General features: G+C 39.1%; 1 protein-coding gene across 1 annotated transcript; it reads right to left on the reverse strand.

Moving 5' to 3' along the window:
- Nucleotides 1-3,116: 3,116 nt before the first annotated feature.
- Nucleotides 3,117-6,536, reverse strand: LOC144652392 (kelch-like protein 12). Its single transcript, XM_078512407.1, has 2 exons — nucleotides 4,792-6,536; nucleotides 3,117-4,757 (listed from the first exon to the last, which is right to left on the reverse strand). Exon 1 carries the CDS (start codon nucleotides 6,533-6,535, stop codon nucleotides 4,826-4,828), a length of 1,710 nt encoding a protein of 569 aa, XP_078368533.1. The 5' UTR covers nucleotide 6,536; the 3' UTR covers nucleotides 3,117-4,757; nucleotides 4,792-4,825.
- Between the last annotated feature and the right edge of the window lie 5,462 nt (nucleotides 6,537-11,998).

Raw genomic sequence — 11,998 nt, forward strand, 5'->3', positions numbered from 1 at the left:
TCACAGGTATGTGCCACAGTCAACTTTTCGTACCTTACACATTGACCAGTTAGATGGGTTTAGCCGAAAACAAATTAGAGGAGACTCTGTGACAATCTTCTTCGTCGTGCACGCATTTCGCCAATCCTTCACGCGGTTGTGACTGAAAAAAAATTGTGCAACGGAACAACCTTTATGGCGAGAGACTAGGGTAAAAATTTCTAATAAAAGGGGGGGGGGGGTACTATATTTAACAGGCATTATCTATCAAATCCGTTCAGCCCCCCTCCCCTTCCCCTCCCCCGCCCCACCCGATATAAAAATGAACGGTTCCTATGTGTCGCTAAATTCAGAGGACAACTCAAAGCAAAAAAAAAAAACAATGCTATAAATGATAATTGTTGCATAAATCTAAGATGCGTTCCAAAAAAGAACTGTATCTCAAGGCGAAAAAAATTATTCGTGCAAAGCTTGGAACCCAGAAAAAAAATCCTGCACACAAGGCCTTTCCTGCACCGGAAATTTTTTACCCCTCCTCCGGTTATTTCTAATGGTCCGTCCCTTACGGCTGATGGGCTAGGATACTCAAAATATCGGCCTTGGCCAGAGTTCATATTCTTGGTGCTGACCAAAGAAAAGCGGGCCCTGGGGACAAGATTGGCTCTCACTTTTTTTTAGAACTGCCCTCTCCACCAGTCGTGCGCAAATGAAAAAAAAAAAAAATGAAAGCAACGGTTACAGTGACGGACCCAACGGAAACCAGGAATTGTTTTTCTAGTAAGGGGAAGGTACAGCAACTACTTCTCTTGGTTTCAAAGGGGAGCTCTACCTCCTAACCCCTATATAACACTCTTTCTCGTCTCCGCCATCCATGTTTGCGCGGCGTTTGTCTTCCATGAAGTTTACTGAATTTCATTTTTTTTTTTTTAGGGGTGGACCATTTGATTTTTGATGGGGGGGTTGCAGGATTTTTAGGCTGCTAGATATTTTTTTTTATTCTTCCAGCCCTGCAGGATTTTTTTTTTAATCTTCAGGTTCTTGCACGATATTTTTTTTTAATGGAAATTTGGAACACAAATTTTGAAGTTAACTTGACCGTCACCAGCCACTCATAATTGACATAATTCACCCTATTAAAAACCACTTAACACGCAATGCCTTTTAAAGTTTACATTTTTTTTCAAAGCAGTAAAAAGTTTCATCTTTATTCAATGTACAAAGAAATGCATCTCCACTAGCCTGGGGCTAGTGGATTTTACTGTCAGGCTAGTGGATGTTATGAATCACTTACCCACTGGGCAAGCGAACGTTTTTTCCTGCTAATTACGTAACACTACTCAGAAAAGCCTCCAGACTTGCTATAATGGTTCCAACTTCTTGGGCATCCAGGATTCTAACAAGGGGGTTCAAAAAATTGGGCCACCGAAGGCGGACCCTTCTAGGGGGGTACGGGGGCATGCTCCCCCGGGAAATTTTGAAATTGAAGTCCTCGGAAATGCGGTTTCCAGCTTTAATTTTTGAGGGATGATTGTGGACGGTTTAATACCTTAACAAATTTTATTAAACAAGGACTACGTTTAAGACTTTACAGTACAAGATCAACTGACTCTTAGAAAATGAAACTGAAATCACTGTAATATATTTGTCTTCGCCATTTCTATAATGTGCAAAATGTGTTAACATTCCTCAAAAATTGGATCAACGAGTAACATTCTATGAGGTTGTTGTTCGGCAAATTTCTGAACTATAGCATTGTAATCGATAGGCTTTTCGTAATGGATACTTATTAAAGCCAGGCCCGAGAGTCTCGGTTGTCATCGTCGTTCGAAGGTGGCCCTTGACTAGTTTTAGAGTGCTGTTTAAGCACTCGTTGTCTGCTGATGTCACTGGAATTGTACATGCAATTCGCAACAACAGGTGGATGTTCGGAAAGATGTTTTGAATCTGAATGCATGAATATCTTTGAATCATAATGTCCTTCTGGATCAGAGGGTTCACTTTAATAGGAAATCTAATTGGTAAATCACGCGTCACGCGCTTGCAAAATACCAAATCACACATTAAATATTGCGATGCCCAGTGTGACTCACAGCTACTTCAGGGGCCGTCATGCGTCACGCAAAATCCTTTGCCACGCCCTGATTACGGCTGCTCGATATTTTTTTCCTTCTTAACAATTCTGCATGATATTTTTTTTAAACCAGAAGCACATGCTCGATATTTTTTTTGGGATTTGCACAACCCACCCATCAAAAATCTAATGGTCCACCCCTTACATCGCCAGCGTTACACGTCGATCGCGTAATGCCATTTTTTCACGCATGCGCAAGCTTTCAGCTCCAGGTTGATTCGGCGACTGTTAACTCAACAAGCATCAGTTGTTCTGCTGAACATTCAAGCGCTATTTCAGATTTGTTGAAAAGCTGACCTTTAATTAATCAGCACTACATTTTTAAACAACTTTCTAGCCTGAAGCTAGTTGATGTGTAATGGTTGCCGGTATTGTCAGAAAGCAGAAGATCTATATGTGTGAAAAATGGCGGCTCGCGGGAATTTTAAAAGCCATAATCTCTTCCACTTTTTGTTGTTGTTAAATGTTATTTCTCCCTTGTCCTGCATTATTTCAAACAATTCAACGTCAACTTGAAAGAGTGGAGGCTCCCTTTGAACATGGTATCTTATAAAGATTTAAGTTTGTAATAAGTTCAATGAGATGGGTAAAATTAGAAAATACTTCATTTGTGAAGCGGGAAAAATTGTGTTTCCAGGCTTGGGTTTCCAGTTGGTTACTTCTGGGGATGTTTTTAAGCCTTCCGTGTTTATTTCTATTGTTCTGTGAATGACCAACAGAAAAATGACATTTTTAAGGGAGAAGATTATGGTACGTGACATCTTACTTGCATGGAATAAAATGTGTACCTTATTATACAAGGGGAAAGCCCTGGGAACAAGTTGCTTAGTTACTGTAAAATCATACTGTAACTGTTTCTGAATTAAGCTTTTAAATCTTATAATAAATCAAATACTAGTACATTTTACATGTAATATTTGTAACAATATTGGGAGAGGAGGCTTATATCTGGGGGGGGGGGGGTGGGTGAAGCTTATAATCGGATGTATTCTTTTGTCTACAGGTAGATGGGGCTATAACCAGGGGGGCTTATAAGTGAGTTTTACAGTTTTACTTCAAGTAATTACCGGTAACCAGTTAAATTGCTGACAAAAAAAAACATCCTGTGGATTTATTATTCCACATTTTCAAACTGAATTCTTCTAACTAAATTGTAAGTTTAATTAATTTTTACACTGATTACTTTCTAAGAGTTTTGTCTCCCAAGTAAAGGGTAAAGAAAAGTTATATTGTTCTTACCATGCTTCTGCTTTTATCTTATTAAAGTTAAATAATAATAATAATAATACTAATAATAATAATAATAATGTAATAACAATTCTCATCACAAGGTCTGAAAATTAAAGTAAACAAAGCTTTCGACCAAATCTCAGTCTTCTTCAGCAACAGTAAGCTCCCTATTGCCACATGCTTTCATGGTGGGTAATTGGTCCCCCTCCCCCCTCCCACCCGTCCACCACCCGCAATCTCCATTTTACTAATAATTACAAATTACCCACCATATTTTTAAACCACTTGTTGTCACGTGCCTAGACAAACATGGAACCAGCTCACTTTGCTGAAGAATCCTGTAAGACTTTGTGATGAGAATTATATTTTAAATGAACCCAAGGTCAAAAATAAATGTACAACGTTATCACTAAGGTAGTTGAGTTCTGATTTTCATACTGCTGAACCCTTAATGCAAAATGGTCTTCAGAAAAAGATTTTCGAAATCTTAACTGTGGCAACTTTTTAACATATTTTCAATGTTATATTAATTACACCTCCCAATTCATATTAAAAACATTTTGACATTTTTACGAACTTTTAAGCTTGCATAAACCACACAAGTGCCTCATTCCTTTTTACAGAGAACTGAAGGCTCATAAGCCTGTCAGTACACCCACTGCCTTATAACTTTAAAAAATAAGTTTAGCATTGAGATGATCTCACTGCATATAAACTTCACCAAACAACTGTTGTAATATAGGATTCTCCATAAGGTATAATTGACACCCAAGTGGGCTTCTCAAAAAAGTTTTATACAGGGAGGCTGCCCCGAGGTCCAACCCCCTAACCTTTTATATACCATTTTAATTTGACAGAAAAAGGCACCGCTTTCATATACCCTACATGACATGTACCTAAAACAGGAAGTAGTACTAGTGCCATACCTAGGATTTTTTGTATGCGGGAGCAAACTCCACACACCTTTAGTTTTTTTAGTTTTAGTTTTTTTTTTCTTCAGTTTTCTTACCGTTTTTAGTTTTCCTGGCAGGGCCAACTGTCCCCCTGCCCCCCCTCCCACCCCACCCTGCTAAGTACGGCCCTGCATTATCATTTTTTTTTTCATAAATTAAAACAATTCAGCCATAAGGTGGGTCTGTTGGAAATATTTTAATTAAAGGCCCTTTTAAATACCTAAATGACAGATTTTGCTACCCTTTCATTACCTAAACTTGTGAAATCCCAACCTTTTTAATACCAGAGGCATACCTTTTAGGGCAGAGCCTCCTGTAAAGGCCATTATAGGGAGTACCCCCACGATACAGCACTGGTGATTCAGGATTTGTTTTTTATGTTGTAGGTTAATAAACCATAGAGTGTTTGCTAGCTACAAAGTTTCATGGCACAATTAGCTCCAAGTTCTTAATATTTAGCCTGTCTGTATGGTGACTACTTAAACTGTAGTAAATAACCCACCTTAGTACTCTGAGGTTGGGTTTTCAGTAACTAGTGAATAAACATTTTTGGTACTTTCAGCAATGTTGCTCGCAGAAATGAACGCTTATTTGGCATGGCAGATACTTTACGCCATTTATTACTTGTTATATCAAAGCACTCCGCTTCAGACAGGTATGATGTTTCACTTTCCCCACCAAACACATAAACCATGTCGTCTATACTAACAGCACTACCAGCTGCTCTATGAACACCAGGACTAGACACCAGGCTCCATTGATGTGCTCTTGGATCGAAGATTTCACAGGAAGGTTCTATGTTTGTATTTGTCATGTCACCAAATCCTCCAACAACAACAATTCTCTCACCAGCTGTGGCAGCAGCAGCAGACCTTCGGACGTTGGACATATTTGAAACCTTGGTCCATTTGTCAGTTAATGGATTGTAACACTCTACGCTGTTTAGACAAGCTTCACCATCATGACCAGCGATTACATAAATAAGATCTTGCAGCAAAACTGCACTATGACCAGCACGGCCAGTTTCCATTGATGCTGCTTGCCTCCATTCATCAAGAGTCGGGTTGTATATTTGAACATCATGCCAAGAATCCTCTCCACCAATCACATACAGCTCTTCATTAAAACATGTGACTGAACACTCTTTTAGATTTAATGTTATGTCATGTGAGCTCCATGTATTTAGCTTTGGGTTAAAGCAAAGCAGTAAGTTTTTCTCACTGCCACCCAATATGTACAGAAGACCACCACACACTGCAGCACCATGGTGAGTACGAGGGCAAGGCATCATGGGTAGGGATCCCCATGTCATGCTAGAGGGCACAAAACAATGAGTGTCCCGCTTGGGGCCACCTCCAGTTCCTCCACCAGTGATCACCACCACTTGTTCATATTTACCTAAAGACAAACGGGATTTAAGGGAAATCTTTGGAAAACGAGCTGGGAATAGAAAGAAATCCAGTGCATCGATAATTACCCTTGTGCAAGTAAGGTTTTTACTGACTAACTCTTCATCGAGAATTTTTCGCAGATTGTACTTTGACATTGAGAACAGCCGTAAACATTTCAGTAGTTCAGGAAGTAAACACTCCCTTGATGGCAGATCATGTTTAACCCAAGAAATCACTGCCTGATATACTTCTTCTTCTTCCAAGACGTTTAACTCGTCACTGCAAATCAGTTCTTTGACTTTTTCTGAATCAAGCATTCTGAAATCTTCGGATTTCGTGACTGCAACGAAGTTTTCAAATTTGTAAGTGACTGCAGCTTGCTCTAGTGACTCACAGTTATACTGAGAAGCGAACGATTCTAAAGCCAAGCAATTGGAAGCATTGATTGAGCCCTGCAGGAAAAGTGACGCTTTCGTTTTCAATCTTGGAATGATCAAGTAGTCCGCGATCATTACCAAGTCTTGTGTGTTAGTAGAATCGATGCTTGTTTCACCAGTGTAAATAAATTCAAGAACATCGCTAATCGTCGTCGATTTTGCTTCCTGTAACTCCACAACATTGCTTTCCTTTTCTTTCAATTCACTGGTAAACATAGCCCGGAAGAACGCGCTTGCAGCAGACAGAACACATTTGTGGGCAGTGAAGTCCCGTCCCTGAGCTCGGATAGTCGTATCGCAGAGAACGTTCGTTTCTCTAAGTTCGTTTAGTTTGTCAAGCAACTCGTCCTTAAAATCCCCGTAAATTGTCTCATGCTCTTGCTTTTCGTCCTGCCCTTGCACGCAGTTCTCCATCTCTTCTGGCTGCTTTTGACTGGTTTTCGATCTGCGCACGTCTGGGAGGGTACTTCATGTATGGGGACACATTATATACCTAAGTGAGGACATGTTACGCAATCTAGTATCTCGTCCAATGTATCCGTAACGTGTCCGAAATGTACCGTTAAAAATGCGAGGGGCTTGGGGCGAGGGAAAGAAACTGTTGTGCTGCGTCGGTCAATGGCAGTTAATTCACAGGGAGCCGAGACAAACTGTTTGTGTATGAACTGTGCACATTTACATTTTTATAACGGAGCTCCTAAGCGTTGCACCATAACCATGAAAGAAGGAACACTATCGAAATGAGTTTTCATGGTCAACATGGATAGCGGCATGGACTTTCCATATTAGATGTATAGTAAACAGCGAAAGCAAACGACACTACACAAAAGGTAGTAAACTTAACATTTATTCAGCACAAATTTGTCAATGTTTTGCACCATTATAGGCAATTCTACAAACCATTCGGTGAATTCCATACATTCTCTATAAAAATGTAAATGTGCACAGTTCATACACAGTTTGTCTGGGTGCCCTGTGGTTAATTATCTACTGTGAGTTACTAAAGCTATTTATCATACAACAAAATTCTTAAATCAAATCTGATTGGTTCTTATGCCCTATTTTTCACCAAATTGGAGCGCACACAGCTATAAAAGTGTCCAATAACAAAGTTAGTTTACAAGGTTTGTGTGCTGCGCATAAGCCCGGGGGGGTACTCCCATAAATTTCGGATAGGGGTGTGCCGCCAAGGTTCTTAAACCCTGACCCTATTTAAGGATAAAGAAAGCGAAAACTGATACCCTTTTTAAGGCCCAAAACCAAAAAATGACACCCTATTCAAGGGGAGGAGAAACGTTCCGTGACGACCCAAATAACGGCTAACCGCGCACGGCAAGACACAAATCTTTATAAAATCGCTTTTCTAATACCTGAACAGAAAATTCAGTTTTCAGATATTTTTGTCGTTTAGCTGGGCGTTTATTTTAGCTAATAGAATTTAGGTACCCTATCTAAGGATCACACCGGGAACACATTGCCAAAAGGAGCAAAAATGATACCCTATTTAAGGACCGAGAACCTCAAAAACCATACCCTATCGGGCGGCACATACCTATATAGGCCACATATGGGAGTACCCCCCCCCCCCCGGGCGCATAAGCGTGCTTCCTTATTTGGTGTCTTTATGTGACTGAATACTCCTTGATATTCCTAAAACGTTCAGATTCAAAAATGACTTTACTCGCTAACAGGCTTCCCTTTGTCTACAATTTTTTCCTCAAATTTTGTTAAACCTATGATTAATAGGTAAAAAGGCTTAATTAACCCTATTTTCTCCAAAAATAGCCCTCCTTCGATTATTTACCACCCCCTCCCCCCGAACAATTGCCCCCTTTGGTGAAAATATTGAAAGTAATTGCCTCCCTCGAATAATCACTCCTCCCCCACAAAAAAGACTTACCTGCCTTTAACAGAATCCCCTCTATTTGCTTCTCCTTTCATTCACTTCCCCCCTCCTGTCAAGTTAAAAATTTACAACTGGTATCAGGAATGACTCAAGCTCTGACACAAGGGATATTGACGCTGAAAATAAGTCAATTTCAGCAACATGTTCAGTGTACTTGATGTGATTATTGCGTTCGACGAAGGAGAACGCTGTCCTAATCCGTTTGTAGTCGAGTTTTTGTTTCGTTTCCTCAGAAACGATACGGTATTATTTTGGCTTCGATGTGAACTATTTACACAGTGGGGGCTACTATCCAATCAGGAGAACGCTCGCAACCACAAAGTAAATACGTTTGACCGAAGGCAATTAATTTCATAAAAACATGTTCTTCAAATATCGGAAAGATATTCCTCAGCATGATCAAAAAATATTGAGATTCGTTGCAAACAGAAATATCTTACGACTGCCATGGTTTTAAGTTTGATTAAAGCGATGTATTGTAAGAAAACTGGAGAAAGCTCTCGTAGCGTTTAATTGTTAAGTAAACATTCTAGCGATTTTCTGAAACGGAAGTAAATTTCCACCAATCAGTGTTTGCAAGCGCAAACAGAAAAGGGATGACTTGTCGTGTTTGCTCGCACGGGGGGCTGCTATCCAATCACAAGAACGGTCGTAACCACAAAGTAAATACGTATGACTGATGGCAATTAATTTCGTAAAAACATGTTCTTCAAGTATCGGAAATATATTCCTCAGCATGACCAAAAATATTGAGATTTGTTGCAAACAGAAATATCTAACGACTGCCATGGTTTTAAGTTTGATTAAAGCGATGTATTGTAAGAAAACTAGAGAAAGCTCTCGTAGCGTTTAATATTATTCTGAAACGGAAGTAAATTTCCACCAACCAGTGTTTGCAAGCGCAAAGAAAAGCGGGATGACTTGGCGTATTTCGTGTTTGCTCGCACGGTAGAGCTTAAGTGCGCTACAAAGAGAAGTGCATATTTGCAGGAGAGTTACAAAGTTAATTTCACTTCATGTAACAGAGGAATGTATAAATGTGGGAGATTGCCCTATTCTATTTGTACAGGAAAATTCACGGCATCTTCGAATACACGCAAAATTGCGTGGGTTCTCGCGTGAATGTACCCGGAATTGCGTGATCAGTGTCACGTTCGTCGCAAAAACATTCGAGTCTGCACGGAAAGTTGAGAACGAAAAAGAAGACAGTCAAGTTCTGTTCAAAGTTTAAATTTTGTATGGACAGTATCGTATAGCAAGGTGTGCAACTGCCGTGTCGAACTAAATTCGTCTCCTTAGTTGATGTAACGCTCAACATTAACTACCGTTACAACTGCTGGAGCAGATTTCTGAGATTAAATTATAATGATATAAACATTATTTGGATTATTCAAAGCCATCGCAGTCTGATGGAAACTCCACAGTATCGCCAAAAATGCAAATCGTTATTATCAGTGTTACCAATGCAAGGCTGTTACACTGACAACAGAAGCAACTTGGCTGTGTCTTATTCTGTGGAGATAATTTTATATTTGCCGAGAGAGCGTGCAGCGCGAATCGAGCAAAATACAATCCTGGTATGACTATATATACCATATAACATAAAACTTTCTTTAAACTTGAATTTTGCTTAATTAAAAATCCCGGTTAAAAATCTGTGTATGGTAGCTTTTTACATTAATTTGCCCTGGTTGTTTACGTGTCTTTGTAAAGTGACAACAGGCATTTGATTTTGAAGAAATGGCTTTGAAACAATGTGCTTGTCTCTGGTTTTGGTTTGTCTTGAATTTGGCATTTATTTGATTTGAGCATGTGATCAACTCAGAGAAGTATATACCTCAAGCTTTTTGTCAAAAGGTAATAATTTCATCTACGATTTAAGTGTTGTTTTGCATTTTATCAGAGATCAGTAGTCGCAAAACACTTTATTTATGGCACTGATTTATTTTAGGATTGTTTGTTTCAAAAAATAAACCATTTAAATTAATTGCATTACTCTGATCTTGCATTTTACTCTTGTGGTTTGATGTTTCCCCACATTGATAGGAATATATTTAAATATTTCTGTAAGTAATTTTTCCATTCATGTAACATTCAAAGTTATGCTATCAGGTGCCATTTTTAAGCAAAAAAGTGTTCATATTAATGGATTGATGTGTGGAGAGAATGAACTCAGAAAAAAATTCTGAGTTCACAGATGGGACTCGAACCCACGACCTTCCGTACACTAGTCGGACGCTCTAACCACTGAGCTACTGAGAACTATAATGGTGAGCAGTGGTCATTTGTGGGTGACACATTGACACAACGACTGCATCGCGCAAATCACATTATGTTCTGCAGAAATAAAAAAATCATTTTAATTTTCACTGGATGAGTAAAAACGAGAAAGGCAGCTAAAAAGCTCCCTTCACTTAACTTAATTTGGAGAGAAAGACACATGCTATTTCTATAAAGAGAAATATTTATGTCTTACTTGAACTTTTGAAAGCCAAACTGCAGCAGGACGTAGTTTATATCTCCTTTGCATAAAATGGACAGTAGGTGTTAAATGGAATTTAAGTTACTATACTACTGAATTTGAAGTTCTTCTTTTCATTCTTCACTCGTGAATAAATTCGGCGAATTCAACATACCCTAGGACCTTCTCCAAATTAAAGTAAACCCGGCAAACCCACCTCTCCTTAAACATTACGCTATTCTCACCCTTCCGCAATCTGGAAACGAAACACTATTTCTTTTTGAAATAGCTGCTTGTTTGGGCTATCTTTGTATGGTCATCAATTTGGCCGCCCCAGAAAATTTTTCAGGGGCGAATGACGTCATCTTAATGCCATGTGCTTTCGTGGTGTTTCAATATGGCGTCCATTTTAGAATCACCCAGACGTGTTTTGTTTGAAGAAGTGGCCGAAATGTTTATCCGAAGTTAAAATAATACCGAAAATGACATGGAAAGCATAACAGGGTTTTATCCAGGGAAGTAGAGTTTTAGTCCGCCACCGAACGTCGTTAAAATAGTGGCCGTTTGTGAAAATTATGTGAGCTTCTTCGCGGCGACAGGCACTGGTATTTTTGTTTCTCGCCAACACAACAACAGCGATGAAAGGATAACAGGCTCAAAGCTGGTAATTCATGTACTTTCGACTGTGTTTTCACAGGTGCTTTCTTCGTTCGTTTGCCTTCGCTTATTTATATTTTGATATTTTTCGCAGTTTTCTCCAAGGTAAGCTGTAAGTGAAGTTGTATCTATATTCGGAGCGTCATTACTGAGTAGCAAATATGACTAAAGCTACTTATCAAAAGCTGTGTAGTGGTTTGTTTTGTAGGAAACAGAGGCTGCAATTCGCCCCCGGTGAAGACACCGAATTGTGACCGATTTAACTTCTCTCTGCGTACAGACTTGTGAGACTCAATATTATAATACACCAATATATTCCCTTCGGCCGCCCTAAGCAAAGCTGCAGACTATTTCAAGTTGTTGACCATTTTAAATTACTGTTGAGTTACATCTATTGTATTTTATGATTGTAAGGAAATAAAAAGCTGTTACTAATCGACTGGTATCAAAATGTTTGGAATGGCTACATTTCAGTTTAGTAGTCTTTTGTTACTGTTAGTATATATTACAAATAACTATACAGTGTATCAACATTTTCCAGAGTATCTTCTTGATATACATTGTACTCTATTTTGAATTCATTTAAGACCTTTAGCCACTTCGCTTGGCACAATCAAAAGGGTTTTAATATTCTTCTTTTATGGTTTTATAGAAAGATGGGTTGGTACAAGCAGATCAGGTTTCATCAGCTTGGCAATGTCATACATTTTTATACATGGACTTTTCATTGTAGTTTGCACATGACAAACAGACCGCAGATATCAAGAAAATATGGAAATAAAATATCATACTTCCCACCCCATGCCTCCAGCTTTCCCTGCCCTTCACCCCTATCACCCCACCCTACCGAACG

Source organism: Oculina patagonica, chromosome 4, assembly GCF_052425735.1.
Source record: "Oculina patagonica isolate OP01 chromosome 4, crgOcupat, whole genome shotgun sequence".
Classification (NCBI taxonomy): Eukaryota; Metazoa; Cnidaria; class Anthozoa; order Scleractinia; family Oculinidae; genus Oculina; species Oculina patagonica.